The sequence below is a fragment of the Ochotona princeps genome, chromosome 22, assembly GCF_030435755.1.
Source record: "Ochotona princeps isolate mOchPri1 chromosome 22, mOchPri1.hap1, whole genome shotgun sequence".
NCBI classification, from domain to species: domain Eukaryota; kingdom Metazoa; phylum Chordata; class Mammalia; order Lagomorpha; family Ochotonidae; genus Ochotona; species Ochotona princeps.
Genome location: NC_080853.1, coordinates 22,039,376 through 22,066,308, shown reverse-complemented (window position 1 = coordinate 22,066,308; position 26,933 = coordinate 22,039,376). Strand labels below are relative to the sequence as shown.

The 26,933-nt window shown below is 50.9% G+C and overlaps 2 protein-coding genes across 4 annotated transcripts; both read right to left on the bottom strand.

Moving 5' to 3' along the window:
* Window positions 1–8,526, bottom strand: LOC101517401 (cystatin-13-like). Of its 3 annotated transcripts, none has more exons than XM_058679599.1 (4): window positions 8,293–8,526; window positions 5,298–5,656; window positions 2,235–2,348; window positions 1–303 (listed from the first exon to the last, which is right to left on the bottom strand). In XM_058679599.1, exons 2-4 carry the CDS (start codon window positions 5,526–5,528, stop codon window positions 220–222), a joined length of 429 nt encoding a protein of 142 aa, XP_058535582.1. In that variant the 5' UTR covers window positions 5,529–5,656; window positions 8,293–8,526; the 3' UTR covers window positions 1–219. The 3 variants fall into 3 exon arrangements, with proteins under 3 accessions (XP_058535582.1, XP_058535583.1, XP_058535581.1); XM_058679600.1 differs by having other exon boundaries at window positions 8,297–8,526; XM_058679598.1 differs by lacking the exon at window positions 8,293–8,526 and adding an exon at window positions 7,354–7,396.
* Window positions 8,527–12,920: 4,394 nt separating this feature from the next.
* Window positions 12,921–17,899, bottom strand: LOC101517650 (cystatin-8). Its single transcript, XM_004585982.3, has 3 exons — window positions 17,649–17,899; window positions 16,039–16,152; window positions 12,921–13,099 (listed from the first exon to the last, which is right to left on the bottom strand). Exons 1-3 carry the CDS (start codon window positions 17,877–17,879, stop codon window positions 13,016–13,018), a joined length of 429 nt encoding a protein of 142 aa, XP_004586039.1. The 5' UTR covers window positions 17,880–17,899; the 3' UTR covers window positions 12,921–13,015.
* Window positions 17,900–26,933: the final 9,034 nt, after the last annotated feature.

Genomic DNA, 26,933 nt, shown 5'->3' with positions numbered 1-26,933 from the left:
TTGGGTAAGGTGTATAAGCAATTTCATTTATTGGCAGCAGCAAGTTGTTCCTCCTTAAAGATGTGACACCTTTTTCTGCACAGAGTGAGTCTGCCCGTCCCGTGCAAAGGCCACACATTAGGCCTGCAGAACATGCTGAGTGAAGTTGTTCCAAGGTCTTTCATGGGCCATCACTTCTCTGTAGTGGGAGTGAGTGTGGCGGAACACGCAGGGAGACAGTTAGATGTCTCGGCACTTTTGCTTCACCACATTGAGTTCGAATTTCCACGGTTTGGAGCTCACAATAAAGGTGCAAAAAAGCATCTAGAAGACACAGAAAGAATCATCAGCTTGTGTGCAGACAGGCAGGGAACCAAAAACTTGCCCCCTGGCTTCCCTGCAGCCCTGAGGGAAAGGTTGGGTAGCATGGCAGGCTCAGCCAGATGCCTCCCAGAGAAGGCAACACAAGAATAATGCAGGGTTCTTTGCACACCTCAGAGGGTAGCAGAGGAATGTGGCCACAGATGGAGAAGGAAGTGGTCCAAGGGAACGTGGGAAAGACACACAGATCTGGCCCTCAAGTCCTGCAACCATGAGCAGTGTTTCAGGCTCACAGCTGGGACTGCACACATCTGTCTCTCCACACACCTGTCTCCATCCACAAATCACACAGGAGATGCAGGGATCCCCCCATGGCATCAGCAGGAGAAACGAGGGCCAGGGAAGCTCAGGTGAAGTTGCATGAGACAACAGGTGTAGAGCCAGGCAGAGAAAGCAGGCCAGGCACCAGGAAGCCTGAAAAGCCACTGAAACACAGTCCAGGCCTCTGTTGGGGCACCCCGGGAGGGTCACCACAGTATGCTGGGAAGAGATAGCATGCATGGGCTTTTGGGAGGTATGTGGGCCTCAGCCAATGACATGGGGGACCCAGGTGGAATTCCTGGCTCCTGGCTTCAGCATGGCCCAACACAGGCTATAATGGCCACTTAGGTAATGATCCAGGGGATGGAAAATCTCTCTCTCCCTCTTCTTCTCTGTCGCTCTTTCTTTTTTTTTTCTAAAGATTTTATTATTATTGGAAAGCCAGATATACAGAGAGGAGGAGAGACAGAGAGGAAGATCTTCCATCTGATGTTTCACTCCCCAAGTGAGCCGCAACAGGCCAGTACGCCCCGATCCGATGCCAGGACCAGGAACCTCTTCCGGGTCTCCCACGCGGGTACAGGGTCCCAATGCATTGGGCCGTCCTCGACTGCTTTCCCAGGCCACAAGCAGGGAGCTGGATGGGAAGTGGAGCTGCCAGGATTAGAACCGGCGCCCATATGGGATCCCGGGGCTTTCAAGGCGAGGACTTTAGCCGCTAGGCCACGCCACCGGGCCCCACAAGTACTTTTCAATAAGCCTCCCCTAGAATGTCTTGTAAGTATAGATAACCTGTACAATACACATTTTTTTAAGATTTTTTTATTATTATTATTGGAAAGGCAGATATACAGAGAGGATAAGAGACAGAGAGGAAGATCTTCTGTCTGTTGATTCACTCCCCAAGCAGCCGCACTGGTCAGAGCCACACCGGTCGAAGCCAGGAGCGGGTGCAGGGTCCCAAGGCTTTGGCCTGTCCTCCACTGCTTACCCAGGCCACAAACAGGGAGCTGGATGGGAAGTGGGACTGCTGGGATTAGAACTGGCACCCATATGGGATCCTGGCATGTTCAAGGCAAGGACTTTTGCCCCTAGGCCACCGCGCTGGGCCCTCCTTCTCCATCTTTAGCATGGAAAGGCTCACATTCTAACAGTCTGCTCAGTCATTGGGGGAAAACCAGAGACAACTGGTCACCCTCCAAATGCCCCCTACTCCTGGAAAGCTTTTTCAGTCATCCCGGGTGAAGTCTGGGCTCTGTGAGTAGAACACCCATCTGGAACTTACTCATCCCTGCCCGCACCATAGAGACCGACAGAGCAGTTCATAGCCCAGACAGAAGTGCAGTGGGAAATATTATCCACAGTCCCAAGCACGTCGGCAGAAAGAACATGGCTTAAGGAGGAAAGTAGGAAGTTAAAGCAGGATTGGGCCTTGGCAGTTTTCTCTACCTGGTGCACAAAATCTCTCTCTTGATCCCACTCTATAATGTACTTTCTTTCTTTTTTATTCTTTTTATTCATTTATGTTATTGCATAATATTTGTATAATTTGCACTTCTAATTTATTTATTTATTTAATTCTTTAAAAAATTAGTTTAGCTCGTGCTATATACCTTTTGCATTTGGGGATCCTGTTGGAACAAGCAGTTTTCGTTTTCTCCTGAAATTTTCTTGCACATCGTTCGGGCAATCTTAACTTCAAGAAGGTAGTCCAAACTATCTGTGACCTGTTGGTGATCAGTTTTACCATTAGACATCCTAAAACACTAATGTCACCGATTAATCTGGGGCTGTTGTGGAACTTGGGAACAAGAGTGTCTGTGTGCACCACGTATGTAATTTGCTTGCCAGCCGATTGGGACAATCTGGTGTGGTATTTAGACCTTGGTGTGTTTTAATTCTGTTGTAGTCCTTCAGTTTAAAGGGTAGTCTTCCCCAAGTTAAAGGAAATGATTCCAGAAAAAATGTCCCAGAGCTACGCAGCTACTAACTGGTTTGCCTACTGGAGCTGGGAAAGCAATAGCAGAGCTTGTTGAATCTTCCGAGTTAAACCACAGATATGCAGAGAACAGAACTGCCACTTGCTTAGAAGGTACTCGTTCTCTCCCGAGTCTTCCGTTCAGCAGCGGTTTTGGGAACCCTCGGCCTGTCCTGTCCGATGGGCTGCCGCCTTGCAAAGCATGCTCTAATGGGGTGCAGTCGTTTGATCGCTAGCACCGCGTAGCAGCCTGCAGGCTTTCTGGATTCATTGACAGCGAGAACACAGCGGAAACTTCTCCCGAGGCTCAGCAGGCCTGCCCTTCTACCTCCAACCGCACCCTTCTAGATAATTGACAGCGCTGAAGGGGAACTCGGAGGGCCCCGCCCCTCCTGCCTCAGGCACACTGCTCCCTAAATGCGGGCACAGCTCTCTTCCAGCCGCCTGTGGCTTTAATTAATTGAATGTTTTGTGCCTCAAGGGGGATCTTTGTTTCAGATGCCTGCCTCTCAAGCTAGAGACCCAGCAGAAGCTCCCGCCTTCCGATCAGCTCAGCTCCAGCCTTGCAGCCATTTGAGGAGTGACCCAGCAGATGAAAGATATCCTCTCCACCCCCTCTCTCTCTGTCTCTCTAAAAAAAAAAAAAAAACAAAAAAAAAACACTGACTCAACACAGGTGTGGCTGTGGGCCTCTCTGCACATCACAACCACGGGTTCCTGGGAAGCCACCCGGAGAGTGAGCTGTCTGGCACCTCTAGAACTGAAATCAAAATGCAGTCAACATGGCTCATTACTAATGGCAATACTTCTCACTTTTGTAGCTTCTGCTTCATTTGTTTGCCTAAGAAACCTTGGGAGACTGTGTGAGCTCGCAGGCTGAACCATCTACGTGACCTTCAGCACGGATGGTTCCCAGGTCCCAGGAATCAAGGTTCGGTATCTCACAGATTTCATCAAGGTCTGAGTCTGGTTATCTGAACTGCCAGACCGGACGGGAGGCAGGCATAGGCTGGCCAGCTGAGATAGGCCGGGAATGCACTGCTCCTCCTCGCCTGCTACACTATGCAAGCCATTGTCAACTGCCCCTACTTAAAAAAAACAACTCTGTTAATGTGCTGTTCGGGGCAGGCTCCGGTAAGGAGTGTCGGTTGCCTTGCCACTCATTGTAATTAGGGCTTGGTTGTGACTGTCACTACTATATGTAACATTCTCTTTTAGCAATCAAGTGGATGTGACATAACCTCATCAGGGATTCCTGTGGAGGCTACAAGGGTCAACTTTCTAGGGCTGCCACTTGCATGACCCAGGAGCTGGCATTTTCCCCTGCAGTGGGGAATATCTGTCTATCCTGGTTCCTCTGCTAGCATTCACTGGGCTCGGTTCCCCAGTGACATAACCCACTCCTGTCATGGCTCACGCAGATGGTACTCAGACAACCCTAAACTAGCCCGTTCCAGGCGCCATCATGGCTCCTTGATGGTTTCCATTTGGCTGCTGCCTATTTGAAGTTATTTTAATGGACTTATATCTCAATGCCATGTCAGAATGCCAGAGGATAAAATATAACTTTCTCTCTGAAACCCCTAAGATAAAATTAATGTAGCTTGCAACTATGAAGTAAATGGAAAATGATGTTATTATAAAAATTAAAAGGAAAGGGGTCAGTGCCATGGTATAGTAGGCTATTCCTCCATCTGCAACACTACCATCTCTTATGGACAACGATTCAAGTCCACTTCCAATCCAGCTCCCTGTTTATGACCTGGAAAAGCAGAGCAGGACGGTTCAAGTTCCTGGACCACTTCACCCTCATGGGAGACTTCTGTGAAGCTCCTAGCTTTGGACCAGCTCAGCTTACAGGTATCATTACAGCCATTTGGGGAGTAAACCTGTGGTTGAAAGATCAATCGATTGATCGATCAATCTATCTATCTATCTATCTCTATTTCTCCTCTCCCCTCTGTAACTCTTCCTTTCAAATAAAAATTTAAAATAAGTTAAAAGAAAAAAAGAAAACAGGAAGGAGGAGAGAGAGCAGGTGAGGGAAAATGTCCTTATGAGATTGAAATTGTATACATTAAATAAATAAAATCTGTTCTCTTTGCATTAATTTAAAAAATTAAAGATGCTATAGAAGCCCTAAGGTTTTTTTTTTTAAGATTTATTTGTTTTTATTGGAAAGGTAGATTTACAGAGAGATCTTCAACTACTGGCTCACTCCCCAAATAGCCATAACCACTGGATCTGAGCTGATCTGAAGCCAGGAGCTTCTTCCAGGTCTCTCACACAAGGGCAGGGTCTCAAGGCTTTGGGCCACCCTCCACTGACTTCCCAGGTCACAAACAGAGAGTTGGATGGGGAGTGGAGCAGCAGGGAAGTGAACTGGCACCCACATGGGATCCTGGAGCTGCATAGCAAGGACTTTAGCCAATTGAGTCATTGCCCAGACCCAACCTCAAGTTTCAGTCTTTGAATTCTGCCCCTGTGTACCGCAAATGACAAAAAACTAACAAACAAAACCTTTGTTTTTAGTTTGAAAACAGTTCCTATGGTTTGATTGACAGCAGTTCTAAGCTTCTGTTCACTTTTTATTTCAATGGCCAGCCTGTAGACAATGGGTCCCATCCTGACTTCAGCCCAGGGCTTGGGATGGGAGTGAGAGGACAGTGAAAGAGTGAGGGGCAAAGCCTCCACGAACCTGCTCCTGAGTCTTGAGAGTCTCCATCACCTTGAAGAAGTACTTATCGTTGCTGGCCTTGTTGTACTCCTGCATGGCGAACCAGAGGGCCTGCTGCACGTACACATAGCTTGAGGAGATGTCTTGAAATTCTCTCACCACTTTCACGGAGCCCCAGGCTTGCACCCTTGTGCACACAAGGGCCACCACAGTTGCCACCAGGAGCAGCAGGGCCTGGTGGTGTTTGGCCATTCCTAGTGTGGCCGAAGGGGACACAGGCTGGGTTCCGGGTGTCCTTCCAGGGCTGGGGCTGATGGCTGTAGGCTGGGCACCTGCCACTTGTCCCCGCAGATCTTGGCACCCAGCCCCTCTCCACACAGCTGCAGGTTAAAAGGAAGCAATTCCCTGAACACTTCAGTGATACTGCTATGTAATGAGAAACACATGTTTTTTCCTGACACTTGATCTTTTTCATGCTCATGTACTGCATGATACAAACAGAACAGCTGTAACATCATACACGGATCCATTTTTAGTTTGTATTCCCCATTTCTGGCACAGAATACACAAGCCCTTAGAACATCCTGAGGGGAGAGATGGGGTGGAAGCAGTGCTTTGGGAGTTGCCCAACCCCTGCCAACCACCCCTGGATGTATACTAATGAAGTGATTCCTGGGGAACTCCTCAGGGGACCAAGCTTTTGTTCACTGGGGTCTGAGGCCAACTTGGCAGCTGGTGTCAGAATTTAATGGGATTACAGAGCAGCCAGCTTGTGTCTGCAAAGAATTGAAGAGAGCTGGCATGGAAACCCCACACGCCTGGTGCGAAAAGTGATGTGATCATCCCTGCATATCAAGCAGCTGCACACATCTGGATTCACATGGACTGAGGGGCAACAATGTTCAGAAACAGCCTGAACGTGTACAGATTACCATACTCATTATACAAGTAACAACCACTCACGTAGCACTTCCTCTGCCTTAAGTCTGCAGGAGGCAGGCAAACAGTGCACTACCATGTCAGGGACTTGAGCACCTTGCAGAGTCAGAACTTCACAGAGGACCCTGGAACAAGCCCACCTCGGGGGTCCTGCCATTGTCACAGATGAAAAACCTGCAGCTGGAGTACAGCCATATATCCATGGTGGCTGTCTGCTTTTTAGAAGGAGCCGCAGCTCCACACATGCACACCACACCCACACATGTGTGCTCTTCCTTCCTGCTGAGTTACTCCATCACCTCATCTCCAAGGTCCCTCTGTGTCCAGCAAAGGTGACTGCCCCTGTGCCAGGTCCAAGCACAGCACCAGGACCCATGGCAGAAGTGAGGTTCCTCGCCAGTACCTCTGTGCAGATCTCAAAACTGCCCTGCCTTCTCTCCCTGCCTAATCAGTTCTGAAATAGCAGCTTTAGGCCCCGGGCACTGATGCTGGTGGGTGTTGTCAGTGCCTGCATGCTTCTTATGTAATCGCACATCCCCCATAGGGACCCACAGAATAAGAAATCCCTTTGGGAAGGAGGAGATTAAAGACTGCTAAAGAGGCCAAGCAGGGTCCAATGTTGTGGCTCAAGCTGGTTACACTGCTGCTCGAGAGGATGCCAGTTTGAATCTCAGCTGCTCCGCATCTGATCCAACTCCCTGCTAGTGCACTTGGGAAAGCAGCTAAAGATGGCACAAGTGTTTAAGCTCCTGCCACCCACATGGGAGTCTCAGACAGATTTCCAGGCTCTAAGCTTTTGCCTGGCCCACTATTGGTTGTTGTGGCCATCTGGGAGTAAATCGGCAGGTTTAAGAACTCTTCCTCTTGTTCTGTCACTCTGTTTTGGAAAGAAACCATGTAAATGCCCACAGATTCTTGATAAAAGAATGGCTAAGGGCTTGGCAGCGTGGCCTAGTGGCTAAGGTCCTCGCCTTGATCCCATATAGCCGCTGGTTCTGATCCTGGCAGCTCCACTTCCTCTCTGTCTCTCCTCCTCTCAGTATATCTGACTTTGTAATAAAAATAAAAAATAAATCTTTATTAAAAAAAAAAAAAAGAATGGCTAAACTCACTGTCTGCCCTACCCCTGCCTTTTAACTTACCTTGTGTCAACAGCTTGGAATGGGCAGGTGCTTTGAGGATCCCCACATCTGCTAAGAGGAGGAATGAAGCAACAAGCCAGGGAGGAAAGAGATGCCCAGTGCAGAGTGAGTCAGCTGGAGAAGCAAAGGTAGGAGTCACAGAGAAAGAGAAGTGGGGAAGCGGAGCCTATCTAAGCTGAACGTGCAACATGACAACAAAACCAAGCGGCTCCTATGAGCCACCGGGTGCTGAATGCAAACAGAAACCCAGGCAGCCCCATGTCAGCTTCTCCCCCACCAAGCACAGACATCAGGGTGACAGATTTGCCCACGTCTGTCCTGTAAATGCATGTGCAGTGACATCTGTTGGGCAGCAGTGCTCTGCCTAACCAGCAGGAAGCTGACGCAGCCTAGAGGAATGAGTTGCAGCCCAGAAGCGTGGGGAGGGGGCAGTGGGGAGGTCAGGAAGTGAGCAGGAATCTGCTCCATACTGTGGCTTTGCCTCTCGCTCCACACATTGCACTTAGTTGCTGAAGGTGCCATTGAAGCAGCTGACTCAGCTGTTCCATGAGGAACATGGCTTGGATATATGGTTGATAGGTTCTAACCTTGGTCCCCACAGTGAGGCTGTGCTGGGAGGTGATGGAACCCTCAGAGGTGGGGCTGGTGGAAGCTCATTAGGTCAGTGACTAATGCAGTTCTCAGGGGACCACAATCAGTTCACCCAAGTGCGTTGTTACAAAGGGGCAAGATTGGCTGATCCTTCCCATCAGCTCTCAGGCTTTGTGTCTCTCCCTATGACCCCTTCCCCCACACACTCCTGTCACAACATCCCCAGCCACCTTCTATCACAGCCACAGGGGCTGCTCCATCTCAGACCTGGTCCAACCTCCAAAGCCAAGAGCTCAACAAACCCATCTTCAGGTTGCCCGGATGCAATCATTCTGCTAACAAACACACCTGGTTCCTGGACTCCTGCACCTTGCCCACCCCTGCCCCCTGGCACACACTCCACAGTCAACTGCGGACCCACCTTGGTGCGAAGGTCCCAGTCACACCCCTGACTACTGGCTCCCAGGTGGGCTCTCCTTCTCCAGGAGGACTTGAGCAGCCACCTGCCTGGCTGACCTGTCTCTTGGTATGGCCAGTTGAAGCACCAGGTCAGGAGTCCCCAAGAGCCGGTCTGCTGAGAGGCACTTGTTCCCAGGTGATCACAGTCACTTTGTGAGATCAGCACAGCACCTCTGATGCTGCTCAGTGAGGGCCTGTCTGAGTGACAGGCAAGACCCTGGGCTTCTGTAGAGACCCTCAGGCCTAGTTCTATGTCTGCTGGCTTCTACATTTCTGGGCTTCAACCAAGCTGGAATTTGAATCATCTCTGGATCATTTCCAAAAGTATCCCTTTCTGTGACTCCCCCCACCCACTCCCCAGTCTTAGTGGCAGGACAAGGCACCCAACAGACAGGCTCATTGACCCTGGGACTGAGAGGCCCCAGAAGGGAAGACCCATGGGTGTGGTACCTGGGCCAGAATCTAGACAGGGGGCTGCCACCAGAAGTGTCAGGTGGACTGTGTGGGCAGGCAGCGACCATGCTGGCATAATGTCCCTCTCTCTGCAAGGTGAAAAAATGAACAAATTGGTGAATCCAAGAGCCAGCTTGGCCCGAAGTATCCTAGCAACCACACCTGCTGCCTTCTTTCAATGTGTCTCAAGAACCCCTTTCATGCTGTTCACCTGTCCTTGTTGGACTCTGTTCTCTGGTTTGCGAATCTAGGTCCCGACACCCACCTGGTTACCCAAGCCAGGTTCCTCTGAGCCTTTAGCACCTGCCATGGCAAGAGGGAGGGGCCTCCCAAGAAACCAGAAGCATAGCTTTTAACATTTTGGTTTCAAAGATTCAAATACCTGATTGGCACAAAACACTTGGGACCTGAGTTAAAATTCCACATAGAAAACCAAACCAAGAATCCACAGGGTTGAAGTGAGAGTATTTGAAGCAAATTGCATGTTTAAACTCTAATTTTTACTTAATTTTTATTTATTTGAAAGAGAGACAGAAGGCTCCCATGCACTTGTTCACTCCCCAGATGCCTCCATCAAGTCCAGACTGGGCCAGACCAAAGCCAGGAACCAAGAAGTCAGCACAGGGCTCCCATAAGAGTAGCAGGAACCCACATACGTGAGGCGCCACTGCTGCCTCTTGGGTGCCCATGAGCAAGAAGCTAGAATCAGGAGGACAGTCAGGATGCAAACCCAGGCACTCTGGAATGGGATATGAGCATCCTAACAGCCCGGCCACCTGCTCTCTAAGAAGATACAAAACACAGAGGACAATGGGAAGGAATGATTGATCCAACCTTACTTATTGTGGAACACATACATGACCCACAAAGTCACAAGAGGAAGAAAGAACATGGTGTAAGGTTGTTTGAACATATTTGGCAAAGGGCTAACTTTCCAGTTATGGGGGAAAAAAGCTTTCTAAAATCCATAAAATCCAAAAGTAAGAGATCCTTTGCCCAGTTGACCTGTCTCCCTTGGAGAAGACCGCATGGCCAAACAGAACTGACCCTTGGCCCTCATGGTCACATCACTGCTTTAAAAGCCACTGGCCTCTCTGCCCCTGTGACATCACAGCCCACCCACCCCATCACTGTCTTATATTGAAAGGAAGTTCTGCCGCAGAGAAGAGAGGAGAGAGACTGCCACAGCCTTCACAGGCTCTATGAGCCAGGTCACATTCTGGGGAGGAGAGGCAGGTAGGGAAGGGGGTCTGAGTGAATGAAACAGGGAGAAGGTAAAGTTGGCTGGAGGCTGTATTGTGTAAGGGGACCAGCAAGCTCAAGCAGCCAGTGCCTCCCCTGGGGCTGTCAGCAAACCCTGGCAGAGGTGTGGGCCTTCTCTCCAGTGAATTAGGGCAGAGGAAGCAGCTGCATGGGCTCCTGGGGAAACTTCCCCATCAGCTGTGTTGCCCTCAGTAACCATGGCTCTTGTGGCCGCAGAAGTCTTTTCTTGTACTCATAACTGTAGGCATCATGGAACCCTCAGGAACAGCCCAGCAGGTGGATTTCATTGATGGGCTCTTCCAAGGGACCACCAAGGACTGGACGAGAGATTACAGAATGCCGACTCACTTCACGTACTATTTCATGCTTTTCATATATTCAAGGTTTCAGGTCCAAACCACACCAATTTTTAAAAAAAGATATATTTATAGAGAGAAGGAGAGAAGGAGAGACAGGGTCTTCCATCCCCTGGTTCACTCCCTAAGGGGCAGCAGTGGACAGAGCTGAGCCAATGTGAAGCCAGGAGCTTCCTGTGGGTCTGCCATGTGGGCACAGGGTCCTAAGACTTTGGGTCATCCTCCACTGCTTTCCCAGGTCACAAGCAGGGAGCTGGATGGGAAGTGGAGCAGTAGGACATGAGCTGGCCTGCCCACAAGGATCCCGGTACAAGGTGAAGATTTAGCCACTAATCCATCGTGCAGGGCCCAAACCACATCGATTTCTAAACATTTCCATTTTTCTTATTTCATTCATTTAAAAGGCAGAAAGAGAAAGATTCAGACAAATGGGGAGAGATCTCTCATCCTCTGGTTCACTTGCTACATGCCTGCGAATAACCAGAGCTAGGCAGGGCTGAGAGAAGCTGAAAACTCAGTCCAGGTCTCCCAACACGGTTGGCTTTGTGTCATCTTCCACACATGGCCTCTCTCAGTATGTTTTCAAGCTTCACCTACCCTGCAGGGCAAATTTCATTCTCTCAGTAGCCAGGTAACACTGCCTTGGACAGACAGATGGCATTGGGTTCATTCATTCATGGTTTCTAATGAGTAACGCTACTTCAATGGTCCCATGCCAGCCTTTGCGTGAACATGTGATTTTTTTTGTTTCTCTAAGGTTCCTATCTGGAGTGGCATTGTTGTCTCATGTGATAACTCAGTGTTTAACATTTTGCAGAATTCCCAGGTGCTTTTCTAAGTAGCTGCCCAGTCTGCATTGCCAGCAGCACTTAGGGGAGTAAGCCAGGATGCAAGACCTCTGTGCCTTGCTCTTTCTCCGTAACTCTTTCAAATAAATAATATATATATATATAAATATATGTTATAAATATATGTGTATATATGTATTTAGTGAAACTGTCCTACTGGTTTGCTCATTGGTTTGTTTTCTACCCCTCTCCCTTCCATTCCCCATCCTGGTCGCTTGAAGAGGACCTTTTCCACCTGTGAATAACGTTCCACAACTGGCTTGCCCCCACCCCTGTTCTGAGTGACAGGTGTCATGTGTGTGTCTGTTGTAGTTGTCAGCCGTATCACAGTCACTGCATGTGTACCTTGCAGTGCATATACACTTTGTCACTAGGAAAAACTCCAAAAAAGGTACGGACACAACAGCCAAGTCACAGTCTTCTTCAGGTCTGTTTATTTATCCGTGGGGAGGGGGACATGATGGAGCCGAGACAAGAGGGGGCAAGGGAGCAAAGACTCCGTGCCTGGACTGACCCATGCACCTGCACTTGGCTCCCACACCAGAGTGGAGAGGAATGCAGGAATAGAAAACGTGGTAGGTGTAAGCCTTTTGGAGGTATTAGTGGCAGGGATTGAAGTCCGGTAGTGAGACAAAATAGGGGGTGAGACACAGCCTACGCCTCCCTAAGGCAGACAGCAGAAGAAAGGAAAGGAGGAAGGAAGGGCCGCCCACACCTGGGGAGGCTCCTGGGTTGTGGGCTGCTTCTCCCCTGGTTGAGCAGCTGGACACCTGGCCTTTTATCTTCCTCCTCCTCCCTGTCTGGTTGTCTCTTCAGTGTGTGACTAATTCCTGTTTACAGAACTCATTTTTTCTAGGAATCAATTTTTCACCCTTTCAAGCCTGGCCAGGTCTGGGTGGTAGGTATCCTGGGTAGTCACCTGCCCAGGCACCCGTGGTTCAAGCATGCCCCCTGTGAGTCCTTCCTTTCCCAGCCCTTCCTGATGGAATGCTTGCTGATCCACCCTCGGGATGTCACAGAATCCAGCACACAGAACATAGTGTGAGGTCAGAGTCCCTTTCCCTGGCAAACCAGAGCAGGAAGCCTTTGTGACCGAGATGGTCTCATGCAGAGGTTCTTCTTGCATTAATGTGTTCAGACACAGGTACACACATGCATATAACATGCCGACACTTATAAAGAGATACATTCATGTGCATACCTACACACACATGCATACATCCAGACTCATATGCACCTACACATGCAAGCACACACACACACCTATACATGCGCACACCCAGACACAGGTACACAATGCAGTTCATCGTTCAGGCTCTCACCCTTCTCTGTTTGTGACTATCACGTAAGAAGAAACACAAATATTTCAGTTCACAGGCAGAACACAGGGGAGGGCAACTGGCTCTGTCACAGGAACTTATCTGTCTCCCCACTTGGAAATCTCAGGAGGGAGCCACAGACCCAAAGAAGCATCTAGAAGAACCTTTTGAACAGTTGCCCCCGAGGGTGGATCAGCAAGCTTGCCAGTGCTGAGCAAGCCCCGTGATTCTAGGAATGAAGAACTAAAACTTAGAAACAAGAAGCAGGCTGCTGAAAAGTGTGTGGGTGGCAGCTTTGTGCCTGTTATTGCTCCTTTTTCACTGCAGGAGTGGCCGGCATGGATGGAGGGATGCTCCCAGCACCGTTTGTCACTCATCCCTGCAGTGTTTCTTCAACAAGGTGAACTCACCATTCCAGGGAAGTGCTCCTACCCAGAAGTTGCATACTAATTTCTGAAAGAGATGAAATGAAAATCAGCGATGGATCCCTGTTTGGGGCTGGGGGGAAAGGACAAGGAAAAAAAATTCCCTAAGGCTAGATCTTGTATGAAGAATATTCTGGAAGATGCGTCACCAGCCACCAAGAAGAGCTTCCAGAAGCCTTCAGAGCCGAAGCCTACAGCCCTTATGGCCATCAGTCTGGAGGGACTTCTGTTCACACAAACCACAGGGAGACATAGCAGGTTGGTGTTAACTGGTGTGGCCTTCCAGGGTAAGAGTCAACATAAACTTCATTTTTCATCTACTTCCAAAGCTGCAAATAAGGAACTGCTTCAGATATACAGAAGCAGAATTCCTAATTTTAAAAAACGGTGCATTGAAACCCACTGTATCCTCCATGACAAGTGCGGACATGATCTTTCGCATGCCTGCTTCCCAACCCTGCGCAGCTACACTGCCTGTGCAGAGCAAAGCGGTGATCAGAACCACAGGTGCCCTCCTGGAGTGGCCTCATTTGGAAGTGTGTCCCTTGGGTCCTCAGAGCACCTGGGAAGAGCAAGGCTGATGTGTGCATGTGTGTGTGTGTGCAAACAGCAGGTGGAACAACACTGGCAGGGCCAAGGGAAGCAAGCAATGTCACCTCTGTACTCATGTGGGTTGCGATGAAGGTGACGATTCTCTAAGTAAGCTCCAGTCCTGGGGACCTGTGTGCTTGTCCCTGCTATCAAATCCTAGATGGCTGACGTGCGTGAAAACTGACCACTGGCAGTTACCACCTGCCATACACACACCCCAACAAGGGCAAGTTCACCACACTCCAAGACACAGCATTAGGGGAATCTCTTAACTGATCACAGGGACAGGGCAAAGAAATATTAAATACCATTAATAGGCACCGAGAAAATATTTGATAACAAATCATATTAATTTGAAAAGTAAGTCCTGGTTCAAGAGAATTGAAGAAATTTCAGAAATCAGCATTTGGCAGAAAATGAAACAGGTCCGGTGAAACAGCCTAGTAGCTAAAGTCCTTGCCTCCTGGCTCCTGTGTTCGAATCAGTTCAGCTCCGGCCATTGTGGCCACTTGGAGAGTGAACTATTAGTGGGTGGAAGATCATTTTCTCTATTTTTCTTTCTCTCTGTAAATCTAACTTTCCAATAAAAATGAGTAAAATCTTTTTTAAAAATTAAAGAACAAGAAAAAGAGTCCAGTCTGATTACTCTTTAGCTGAATTTCAAAAGCTTAGAATGTCATTTTTTTCAATATAAATGTATGCCTAAAAACATATGCCTAAGGCCCAGCATGATAGCCTAGTGGTTAAACCCTCATTTTGCATGCATTGAGCTCAGTTCATTCCTGGCTGCTCCACTTCCTTTCCAGCATTCTGCTTGTGACCTGAGAAAGCAATAGAGGATGGTCCAAAGCCTTGGGGCCCTGCACCCATGTTGGAGACCTGAAAGAAGTTCCTGGTTTCATGTCAGTTCAGCTCCAGCCATTCCTGCCATTTGGGGAGGGGGGTGAACCAGCAGACAGAAGTTCTTTCCGTCTCCTTCTCTCTGCAATTCTGACTTTCCAATAAATATAAATAAACCTTTACAAACATATGCGTAACATAGTACACGTGGGTGCAGCCACCACCTGTGGCACCAGCATCCCATGTAAGTGCCAGCTTGAGTGCCAGATGCTCTGCCTTAAAAAGGGGGTTTTTTTAGTTATTATCATTGGAAAGGCAGATTTATAGAAAGAAAGAGAAACAAAGAGAGAGATCTTCCATCTGCTAGTTCACTCCCCAAGTGGCACCACAGCCAGAACTGAGCCAATCCAGAGCCAGGAGCCAGGAGTTTCAAATGTCCCACACAGATGCAGGTTCCCAAGGCTATAGGCCGTCCTCGACTGCTTTCCCAGGCCACAAGCAGGGAGCTGGACGGGAAGGAGAGCAGCTTGAATACAAACCAGAACCCTTATGGGATCCTAGCACTTACAAGGTAAGGAATTAGCCCTTGAATCATCATGCCAAGACCAGATGTTCCACTTCTGATCCTGCTCCCTGTTTGCAGCCTTGGAAAGCAGCCGCAGATGGCACAATTGCTTGGGCCCCTGCCACCCACGTGGGAGACCTGGATGAGGCTCTTGGCTCCTGGCTTCAACTTGGTGTATTCCTGGCCATTTCAACCATCTGGAGAGTGAACCAGCAGATGGAAGAGCTCTCTCTCTCTCTTTCTCTGCAAGTGTGTGTGTCTTATTCTCCCTCTCTCTCTCTGCAAATCTGGGTTTCAAATAAATCTTTTTTAAAAAATGTGGTCCCAAGGCCAGCAATAGCATCACTCGGGACCCAGCTTTGTGGATTTGTGAAAGTCTCCAGGTGATCCTGATGCCTGTCCAACATGAAGAATCACCTGCAGGAAGGGGCACCCAAGGTACACCTGCTGGGAAGCCTGCAGCACACCATGGGCTCGCCTCAAGTCTCGCACTCAAAGGCCTCCCCCAAAAGACCAAGAATTATAAAACTCAAGCCCAAAGCCCCAGGGAAGAGTCTGCCCTTCAGTGTTGGTCTCCTGCCCCCAGAGATGCTCTAGTTGAGCCCAGGAGGGCAAGGGCAGCTTCTGGTCAAGTCTTTGCTTCATTTCCAGCACCCAAAGCACCAAAGATCCGGTGCAAAGCAGCTCCCTTGAGCAGCACGCTCCTGAGTGGTGTGGAGGAATTAGTGAACAAATGAATGCATGTCTTCTTGAGAAACGGGATCCAAGAGGACATACACTCAGTGGTCAGGTGCTGGCAAGGTTTCCTACACCCAAACTCCAGAGTGGAGAGGGGTGATTCCACCAGAACTCCAACAAAGGGCATGGGTACCCCCACGCTCCTCCAGCCCCGCCCCCAGGGAGGTCTGGATCATCCCCCAGTCGGTGCTCGAGGCCGCGTGGCTGAAGCAGATAGCATGTGCAGGGCTTACCTTTTCCAGGTTGGGGTCCCCTGCAATCACGCAGCTTTCATCCTCACTGATGGGCTTTTGGCAGTTGCTGCGGGCAATTTCCACGTCGATGTCGTACTCCAAGCGGTTTGTGATCTGTCATCAAGCAATTCAACACTGATCCATCCCAAACTGCCAGATCTTGTTTTCAACAGCGTTGCCAAGAGTGAAAATCCCTCCTGCCCTGTTCCTCCATGCCTTCCTCACTCCTCCCCAATCCAGATATAACTTATGGGGAAGGGTTACAACCACTGTCCCATAACCTAGGGGGTAAAGGCTCCTTTCCATTTGGGAGCACCTTGAAGTCCAACTTTCTAAACCCATTTCTGTCTCCAAAGTTCACGGCTTGCTGCATTCTCCGAGAAACAGGGCGAGAAGAGGCGGGAGCGGACATTGGGATCATCAAAACCTCATCTTCATCCTCGGGGGGGCACAGCCCCTCAGTCACACTGTGCCCACTCCCCTTTGAGTCTCCAAGTCTCTATGAAGTTGGATTGGATTCCAGCTATGTTCTCAAGTACCAGCAGAGGTCACTGTGGTTTGTATGGAGCAGAGAAATTGGCCAAGAAACATCAAGAAGTGACCATCCAGGGTTGCTGTTACGACACAGGGAATTATGCCATTTATAGCTGTGTGTGCCACATGAACACAAGTTCAAATCCCTGCTGCTCCACTTCCTATCCAGCTCCCTGCTAAGGTGCCTGAGAAAGCAACCCAAGTGCTTAGGCTCCCTGCCACTTACTTGGAAGACCTGAATGGAATTTCTGACTCATGGCTTCAGGTAGGCTCGGTTCTGGCTATTGTGGCCATTTGGGGAGCGAACCAGCAGATGAAATCTCTCTCCACCTTCCTCCTCCCCTGCACCTTGTATAACTTTGCTTCCAAATAAATATGTGTGCGTGTATAAATAAATAAAAAAAAAAAGAAGAAGAAAAGCACTTTGAAAAGCTTGTGGATAAATGGAATTAAAATCAAATTGATAGGGCCCGGTGGCGTGGCCTAGCGGCTAAAGTCCTCGCCTTGAAAGCCCCGGGATCCCATATGGGCGCTGGTTCTAATCCCGGCAGCTCCACTTCCCATCCAGCTCCCTGCTTGTGGCCTGGGAAAAGCAGTCGAGGACGGCCCAAAGCTTTGGGACCCTGCACCTGTGTGGGAGACCCGGAAGAGGTTCCAGGTCCCAGCATCGGATTGGCGCGTACCGGCCCGTTGCGGCTCACTTGGGGAGTGAATCATCGGACGGAAGATCTTCCTCTCTGTCTCTCCTCCTCTCTGTATATCCGGTTTTCCAATAACAATAAAATCTTTTAAAAAAAAAATCAAATTGATCTTGTGACCAAACACACATTCAAATTCCATACACCCCATCTCCCAGGAGCTTTGTGAAGGTCCTGCGTGTGTGCAAAGTGCTTTGATGGCTCAAGCATTCACAGACAGTGCTGCTTGCGCTACTGTTGCTGCAGGTGCAGAGTGGAAGTGAGTGCTCTTGAAGCTTTTAGGTTCATGGGTGTTTTTCTCACCTGCTCACCTCCTCACCTCCTCAGGCTGGCCTCACCCATGCACAGCTCTGGTTCTCTGCTGAGCAACCCACTTACCTGCAGCTGGGCTTGCAGAATCTTGGCCACTAGGAAAATATGCTTGTCCTCACTCTCCCTGTTGTACTCTTGCATGGCGAACCACACACTCTGTCTCACATTAGCATTCGTGGTGTTGACAGGTTTTAACATTCTCAACACCTTCACCTCGTTGCCAGTGTGCTCTGCACTGGCCACCAGAGCCAGCGAAAGGGCCAGGAGGAGCAGGGAGAGCTGCCCAGGTCTGATCATGGTCCTTCCGTCAGGAGGCACTGGTCCGTCTCAGGCGGGAGCTGGCAGAGGAGGATGTCGCTGCTGCTGCTGCAGGATGCCGAGGGCTCACCACGCTGGCTGCCTGCTCTCTGTGTTGGTTCAGCTGGATCCTAGGCAGAGCCAAAGGGTCAGCTTCCCTGGTCACCTCCCTCCCGCAGAGATAGCCACCTTCCCGTGCCTGCCTTCCCCTTCTTTGTGCTCTGGCTGCACCTGCTCCCATGGAGTTTCCTGGTCCCAGCCTACTGTGACCTTCCCAACCTACCCAACCTGCTGGGCTCCTTCCTTCTCCCTGCGCCCACCCCCACACTGGTGAAGCTGGGCTCTGAATTAGCCATGCCAGTCCTGGCTTCACCTGAAGTTCCAGCACTTACAGTTCGTGCCTGAGCTCTGTGGGTTCTGACCGCTGGTCTTGTTTGAACTTTCAGAGTCCACGCCTTCAGGAGCACATACTTTGTGATGTAACCCAGCACTTGTGACCCTGAGGGTGGGCACCTCTCACCAGCTGGCATCTGGTTCTGGGCCCCCAGCCAAGCTGAGAACAAACTCCACAGACAAGCACCCCACCCTACCCCACTCTGCCCTCTGGGGCTTCTTCCCACGAGTGCCAGGAGCCCCGACTTCTGGAATGTCTGGCTCTGGACTCCATCAGCTTGGGCCTTTGCTCTGTCCAGGCAGGGGTCAGCCAGTCCATCCTGAAGCCTGGGTCTGAATCCCTGGAGGGAAGAGGGGCGTGCACCCCTGGATTCTCAGAAGTTCTGCTTTTCAGTGAAATAACCCAGTCCTAACTCGGCAAGTTCCCTGAAGTACAGACAAGATGAACTCTGATTCCCATATAGAGCATCTTTTAAAAAGTTCACAGAAATATCTACTGTGAAAAGAGTGACATGGGACACTCCCCCTGCTGTGACTGATGGAGAGCGTCCACCCTCATTAATGCAACCATGAGCTCTCTCAACGATTTCCCCTTTTTAGTCAAATGGCTTTTTGTAGCTGCTGAGTCTTTCCAAATACATTCTCCTGGTGGTCAGGTGAGACCGCCCAGCGAGTCTCCCAGACACGTCCGAGATTTCTCTTAGCAGACTGACAAACAGACTGCTCTGCTGCATTCTAAACCAGCTCTGTCCTCACTGAGCAAGGCAAGGGTTCTTCAAACTCACGGGTCTGCTGCTCCTCACCCGTCCGTGGATTGGCTTTTGCCTAAACCCTCATACCTCGTCCTCTGGGTTTTGATTTGGCACTGAGCTTTGGGTAACACCACCAGAGCCTCAAGCAGGCCAGGCACGGAGAACACACCGATAAATGTGGAGTGAGCAAACCACAGCTTTGCTTGGATGTGAGAAAAAAAAAAAAGATTTACTTCTTAACTCTCCTTCTACTCGTATTTGCTACACGTTCCATGTTAAACACCCATTCCTTCAAGACCTAGAAAAAAGAAATACCTAATCTGGGGGCTCCTATTCTCTGAAATGAACTCTTGCGCCAGACTCTAGTAGACTGGCCACAACTTTGGGCTTCTGATTTCATCCCTACATTGTCCAATTCTAGGAGGCGTCAGGTTAGCGGGGCCCTTTCCGCTGCCCCTCCATCATGACCGGTGTCTGATCAACCTGATCTGTCTTCTGTACCGATCCTGCCAGGTCCCTGCAGACAGAGTTCCTCAGCGCTGGGGCTTTGTGTCTAGCCAGTCTCTACCCTCCGACTCCTCTCCCGACACCTGCCTCCAATTGTCTGCTTTTCGACCCCAGCACAGTGATTCCCTTAGCTTTCTCAGGGAGCAAAGTTAGCCTTCCCTTCCAAACCAGTGTCATAAATAACCTTTATTTACTTAAAAGCCAGAGTTACAGAGAGGGAAACCAAGAGATCTATCCTCTGATCACTTCCCAAATGGCCACAACAGCCAGGGTTGGCCCAGGCAGAAGCCAGGAGCCTGGGGCTCCATCCAGGTCTTCCCCTGTAGGTGGTAGAGGCTCAAGCTGCTTGGGCCGACTTCCTCTGCCTTCCCAGGTATTTAGCAAGGAGTTGGATCAGAAGTAGAGCAGCCAGAACTTAAACTGCTACTCATATGGGACGGCGACATCATGGGCAGTGGTTGAGCATGCTGTCCCACAACAGCCCTGTGAATAAGTTTTTCTTTAGCAGTTACCCCTACACAAAGGTTCCCATGTCCTCTCCTGCCCTCCTATCATCTGGTTTCTCTCTTTCCTATTTCCTGATCCCTTCTGTGAAAACCACGCTCAGGCAGGTCGTCCACCTCACTTCCTCTCTCCATCTGGCTCCTTGACCCATTCCTCTGCTCTGTTTCTCCCTCCCTTGCAGTTTCTCTTAATCATCACACTTTCGATACCCAGACACCCCCCCGCCCCGGTTCTTGTTGGCAACTTTCTGCACTGTTTCATTTAACCCAGGCCTTCCCTTATCTCCTGAAGCATTTTATCTGGCTTCATTGGAACTCTTTGACAACCCTGTCTGAGCACTGTCCGAGAGCAAGGACTGACAAACGTTACAGATAAGTCATAGTTGATGTTTTGTAGCCCCTGCGGGTCTGACAGTTACTCAGCTCTGCCAGGGCAACATAAAAGCAACAAAAGACAGCATTTACATAACATCCCTGACCCACAAAACTATAACAACCCACAGTGGTTAAGATTGGATCCCTGAGATGTGGGTAATACAGTCATTTCCAATCCAGGTTCTTGTTTGGAGACCAGAATGCAAAGCAGAGGGTTTCTGATATGCACAGAGAGAACAGGATTTATTTAACAGGGAGAGAATAAGCACCCCCCACAGAGAAACACCATCATGGGTGGGCCAGAGAGCTTCCCATGAAACAGAAAATGAGAGTGATGTCTACCTCCTTCTCCACCTCTTTTCATGAGGGGGGAGGGGTGCCATCCTCCACAGGGTATACACACAGCTTGAGGTCGTCACACAGGCCCGGGTCTCGGATGAGACAGGTTTGTGCCGGCAAGCTGGTACATCAGGCTGACAGTTGAACCAAACATCACTTCACATGGATATGAGAATTGCAGCGCACTTGAACTCTTAGGAATTGCCTAGTTACATTGCCCAGCTCTGCCCCCGACTTGGGCTTGCCTGGCTGTGTGCCCTGGGGCCAGCGTGCTGGCCAGGTGCAGCTGCAAGAGAGACCCGGTGTAAAATCCAGTCACAAAATGGAGTCACTATGTTTCAGACCTGCGTAAGTTTGCTAACCTGCTCTTTATGCTTCTGTACAAATGCTTTGCCAGTTTCCTTCTTTGGGGGTCAGATTACAAGGAATAACACACCCTGCCAGCAACTGTAGGTTCCAGGAATCAATGTAGTATGACTTATTCACCCACTGTCCCCATGGGAGCCTGCTGCAGTTGCTATGGCCCACTCATTGTCCACCCACTGTCTCCATGGCAGCTTCCTGTGGCTGCCAACTCACCTGGCTCTCATGGCTATATAACTCACTCTTTCTATAAAAACCCGTCTTACTCTCACCGTGGAGTCACTCTGAGGGAAAGGAGAGCTGACCCCTGTTGGTTGGTCTGTTTATTTGCCTCCTCAGTAAACTTTGCTGCTCAGCAGAGCTGTCTGAGCTGCATTTCTCGGGCAGAGGCTCAGGTCGGATGCAACACTGCTGGGGTGCTCTCCATTCTGCAGGTGGGGAGCACTGGCTCCCCCACCAAGTCCCAGCCAGGTCCCCAGCCCAGGGTATTTTGTGGTAAGAGGGGACGGCCTTTCAGCCTGGGACAAGCATTCTGAGACCCACAGCGAACTGCGGGTCCCCAGCCGGGCTCAGGGGAGACCTCACAGTGTGAGAGAGGCGTGGAGGGAGGCTGCGGACTCAGTCAGCCCTCCTGGCACCCAGCAGGAAATTAGGGTTTTCTCTCCCTGGATGGGGTCCGTGTTCACTCCCTGAGCTCAGTGAGGCAGATGTGGCATGGGCCCACTGGCAACCAGGGAGGACCACAGTGGATGGGCAGGGCCGCCAGCACTGCACCGGGAGGGGCTCGGTCTGGACTGTGCTGGACGCTGGCCCCCAGACAGCAGGGAGGCCCTCATGCTGCCCCCACGAAGTTTCCTCTTGAACCTGTCACCTCCCCCTACTTGTTCTCGTGCCCCTTCCAGGTCTGAAAGAGGAAGCAGGGCCCAGGACCCCAGCCAAACAGGGAGCCCTAGTCTCGGGAACTTGGGGAGCAGGCAGCTGTTGGTAACAGCACACACCCTGGCATGCACTCACCCTCCATGGAGCCTGCTGCTCACTCCCAGGCCAGGGTTCGCCCTTGAACTCCACATCCTTCCAGCTCCCTGCAGGGAGCAGGTCTGGCGGGCCCCCACCTCAGCCCCATGCCCCTTCTCGACCAGGTCGCGACCCCTGATGCAGGGCTGATGGCCAGGAGCTTCTGGTGGAATTACACAAGAACCGAAGAGTCCCAGGCTGAGGATCCGTGTGGAGGGGTGTCGGGCAGCAGGACCAACGGGGGCCCCCAGAGAAAAGCTGCCTGGGGTGGAGAGAGCCCTGGACGGAGTGTACGCTGCAGGAAAGCCCTTGTGATCCCCTGGAAGCTGACTGTCGAGGCAGGGTCAGCCTCCTCTGGCTGCAAGTACCAACCGCAGCAGGAGCCTGAGGTAAGTGGCGCCGCCTCGTGGTGGTTCTTAGGATCTGCGCCCGGGTGGTATCCTGGATTAAGGAGCTGGGCAGTGAACTCTGGAGACCCAGGAAGGCCAGATCTCAGAAGGCTGGGTTAGATTTGATGTCCTGGGGTGGGACCAAAGGTTTGGAGCTGGTGAATGAGCAGACAAAGCAGTTCAGAGAGTGGAGTTGGAGCCCAAGAAAGAGTCTGCGGTTTTTTTTTTAAGTCTATTTTTTATTTATCAACAAGGCAGAGAAACGGAGAGAGGGAAGAGACAAAGCATTTCTATCATTCTCCAAATGCCTCCAGCAGCCAAGGCTTCGCTAAATCAAAGCCGAAGGCTCGGAACGTTAAACAGGTCTTCCATGGGGTGCCATCCTCTGCTACTTTCCCAGGTGCATTAACAGCAAGCCAGAGTCAGGAGCAAAAGGCACTCCCACGTGAGGTGCGAGTGTTCTGGCCAGCGTCACACTGCTAAGCAGGCCAAATGCTGCTCGTGTCATTGCGTGAGTAGTCTGCATGGCGCTGCGGACGTGACCCCCTTTGGCCAGGCCTACCTGCCGGAGTCCAGCTCCAGCCTGGATTTCGGAACTCGGGAAGGGTGCGTGGATGAGGCGCAGAAAGAAAGAGACGGACCACTAGGATTCCATGGTGATAGTGGACTATGCAATAAAGCCGTCCGCTTTATTTATACAGAATCAGTCAAACTCTGGCTCAGACTTTTTACGTCATGATCAAATGGGTGTTGCTAAAGATAATTCTGCCGTTTGTCTCACCTAAGGAAAGCTCAATCAGTAACACATACCTCTTGAATCAGCTAAGGGAGGAATGCGTCCGGAGGCAGGACCCAAAAGATCAAAGAGAGAGAGAAAGGAATAGATTCCCCCGGCACCTGGAGGGTTAGCACCCTTGATTAGCATATGGTGAATGGTGGCAGCTGTAGCAGCAATAGGTAAAAACCTTTATGCTAAAAGCGAATATCAGTAACATCAACTTCCAAGCTCGCACAGATACCATACGTCAACTGTTAACTCCGCAGGGGCAGACAGTGCCTAAATAAATTACAGAAATCTCAGTGGGATAGTCCGGTGTCCATGCAAAGGGAGGCGGAGCTGCATTCAGGTGATCAAAGCCACATCCCGCCAAAGCCTTGCTCGGCGGCGCGGGGAGTTCCTTCGCGGCCTTGCCTGCAATAGAAGCAATGCTCCTCACACCTTCCTGTTTTCCACATCCATCACACGGACCCCGGCACCTACCCATTCGGTGCCACCTGCCCCGGCCTTATGTGCGAGCGGGCAGGGCAGGAACAGAGCTGGAGAAACTGCGGGGTGGGTGGGAAATGCCTGGGAGGAGGAGAGGCCGTGGGTGCCATCTGGGGGTCAGGAGGCTGAGGTGCAGTTGGGTTTTCCGGAAAGCCAAAAAGCTCGGTGCTTTTGGAACGGGGTCCTGCTGGGAAGGCTGGGGAGAGCTGTAGCCTGCAGGTGGGGCCCTGCTCCTGCCCTGCACACCTGAGCAAGCGTCTCCATTCCCTTCTGCCTAGACCTCAATGCAGTAAGGCTGGGAAGGATGTGAGGCTGAGAGGCTGAGAGATCTGAAGGATATGGGTGAGCAGAGAATGGGAAGGTTGAGCAGTTGCACTGCAAGGATAGGCAGCAGATCTCCCCTTCTTTTCCTTGTTATTAATCTCTGGTCTCAACGGTGTTTCCCAAGTCCGCTCCTCATCTCGGGTACCAGCTGCTGACCCCACACACAGGGCCACAGACCCTCCCTCTGTGTCTCAGGGCTGGACTGCCATGTCCTGCAGCTGGTGCAACTCAAACGGGCAGACAAGGGTGAATTCAGCCAGGCCCTCCTGCATGCTTGCAGGCCTTTGTCTTCCAGGGCTGGCTGGCTGGCTGTTGGCCGAGGCCAGGGGTACTGGGCTGGTGCCGGTGGTTTTTCAGCAGGCAAAGCCTGAGTTTGTTCATGTGACAGCTGGGGAGGGTTGGGCGAGAGCAGGACCAGGATGAGAGTGGAGTGAGCAAGCAAGGCAGTTAGTCAGCTGTGTAAGGGTACCCCAAACAAACAATCAAGATAAATACTATCTGATTGCAATATTTCTTTTTTAAGAAATTTTATTTATTTATTTATTTTTATTGCAAAGTCAGATATACAGAGAGAGGAGGAGAGACAGAGAGGAAGATCTTCTGTCTGATGACTCACTACCCAAGTGACTGCAACAGTAAGAGCTGCGCCGATCCGAAGCCAGGAGCCAGGAACTTCCTCCAGGTCTCCTACAGGGGTGCAGAGTTCCAAGGCTCTGGACCGTCCTCAACTGCTTTCCCAGGCCGCAAGCAGGGAGCTGGATGGGAAATGGAGCTGCCTGGATTAGAACCAGTGCCCATATGGGATCTCGGCATGTTCAAGGCAAGGACTTTAGCCGCTAGGCCACCATGCTGGGCTCCTGAATACAATAGTTCAATCAATCAAGATCAATGAAAAAATTCATGATGAACAAATCGTGAAACATGTAACTGGATTCGAATCAGTGCCAGTGCCTGGCCTGGCCATGTTGGAGCCTGAGGCAAGAGGAAAACCGGGCAGGGATGTGGAGGCCTGCGCTTTGTTTTGTGATGCTGTTGCCCTCATCCTCGTCCTGTGGGAAAGGGGGTAGGGGGACCCCGCAGGGCTGTCTGTTGAAATCCCACGTATTTCTGTGCCAGGATGCTGGCCTAAGGAAATCACAAGTCAGGTTGGATTCTGGGGATGGGGTAAGTCACTTGATTTTGGGGGAGCAGTAGTAAAATCCTGTCTTAGAGGGTATGAAGAACTGGAGAACTTTTTGCCTCTTTCGCTTTTCCCACTGATAGATTTGTAATAATTCCAACAGGCCAGCAATACAGCCTAACGGAGTAAGCTGCTGCCTGTGTGTGACACCAGCTGCTCTACTTCCGATCCAGCTCCCTGCTGACCCAACTGGGAAACACGGAAGACGGCCCAAGCACGTGGACCCCTGCACCCATTTGAGAGACCCAGGTGAGGTTCCTGGCCCAGCCCCAGCCATTGCAGACATTTGGGCAAAAAACCATTAGATGGAAGATCTGTCTCTGTCCCTCTCATTGTAACTCTGCCTTTCACATAAATCTTTTTAAAAAGAAATTTTAATAAACATCCCAACCTGTTTTTAAACAATTGACAGACTGCTCCTAAAATGCATATGAAAGAACAAACCTCCGAGACAAGCCCAAAAAACAAACTAGGAGGGAGAAGGTGGGAATACCCGCACCTCCGATACCAAGGTTTCCTGTACCTTGGCAGCAAGAGGCTGAGTGACTCCAGCTGCGGCAGTGACCAGTGATGCAGAGAGGCCACGTCCTTGAAGTGACCACTCTGGTTCGTTAGCAAGAGGGCAGTTTGTGGCACACAGGGCCAGGGAGATCTGCAAGCAGAAAGTCCAAATGTGGCCTCTGCATTCTGGACACAGGTCAGGAAATGAACCTTCACAGCACACAGAGCTGCATGGCACAGGCTGCCACATTGTGGCTCTAAAGTGTTACATGCTGGGGACTGAGGGGTTGGAAGGGACAACAGAAAGTCATGGTCTTCTGATTTCAAGTGAGGGATTCAACCACATGTGGACATTCAGGCAAAGGGAACGAGTGGGCCAGCAGAACTGGGATATGGTCAGATCTTCTTGTCTGTTGCCTGGACTCTTCCACGGCATTGTCTTGCTCTGGGGCAGCTTCTGACTCGGGCTGAGTTCCCCCCCCTTTCCCCTTCCCCAGAGGTACTCCTGGTAGCTTCAGGGGCACCGTCCCCCAGCAGCATCAGGCAGGTGCTGAGAGCTCTGGCTCTGACAGCTTGGGGCGGTTACTAGGGGCGGGGACTTGTTCCCATGGCGCAGGTGCCTGTTGGAGGAACCCTCCCTGCACAGACAGCTGCTGGGTTTCCACTGCCATCCTACTCGGGACACACTAGGAAGCGGACACCTGTCCCTTGGCCTCCTCACTGCCTGGCATGGCCCACTGCTTGGGGGCTACACTGTTGCTGCCGCTGCTGCTCTGTAAGCCTGGCTCCCTGAACCCTGGCCTCTGTCCCCACTCCTCTGGGTCTGGTGTGTGGGAGGGGGGAGGCAAGCAGGAGATTCCAGAAAAAGGCTGGGATCCAGCAAAAGCTGCTGGTAAGAGATGCCAGTGACCAGGGACATCGGGCTACCCTGCCACCCTCCCCAAGCCTGGCCTTGGTTTACTGCCCCAGGAACTTTTTCCTATGTGGGAGTGGCAGGGTCTGAAGCTATAGCAAGAACCACCACTGCCCCACAGAGGTGTCCATGCTGCCCCTAGACAGGAGCCTGTCCCCGCCACCCCCACGCACAGTGGGACTAATGGGAGACCACGTTGGGTTCCCCGATTCCGGCTAGGATGCCAGAAAGCCT

Excerpts from the sequence above, each read along its gene's own strand:
- LOC101517650 (XM_004585982.3), bottom strand. The coding sequence starts at position 17,879 with ATGATCAGACCTGGGCAGCTCTCCCTGCTCCTCCTGGCCCTTTCGCTG. Across the intron at positions 16,153-17,648 it reads TTCTGCAAGCCCAGCTGCAG|ATCACAAACCGCTTGGAGTA; the intron begins GTAAGTGGGTTG and ends GCTTGATGACAG. Across the intron at positions 13,100-16,038 it reads GGGACCCCAACCTGGAAAAG|AAATTAGTATGCAACTTCTG; the intron begins GTAAGCCCTGCA and ends CATCTCTTTCAG.
- LOC101517401 (XM_058679599.1), bottom strand. The coding sequence starts at position 5,528 with ATGGCCAAACACCACCAGGCCCTGCTGCTCCTGGTGGCAACTGTGGTG. Across the intron at positions 2,349-5,297 it reads CTCTCAAGACTCAGGAGCAG|GTCACAGATAGTTTGGACTA; the intron begins GTTCGTGGAGGC and ends GATCACCAACAG. Across the intron at positions 304-2,234 it reads AGGATCCCCAAATGCAAAAG|ATGCTTTTTTGCACCTTTAT; the intron begins GTATATAGCACG and ends TGTGTCTTCTAG.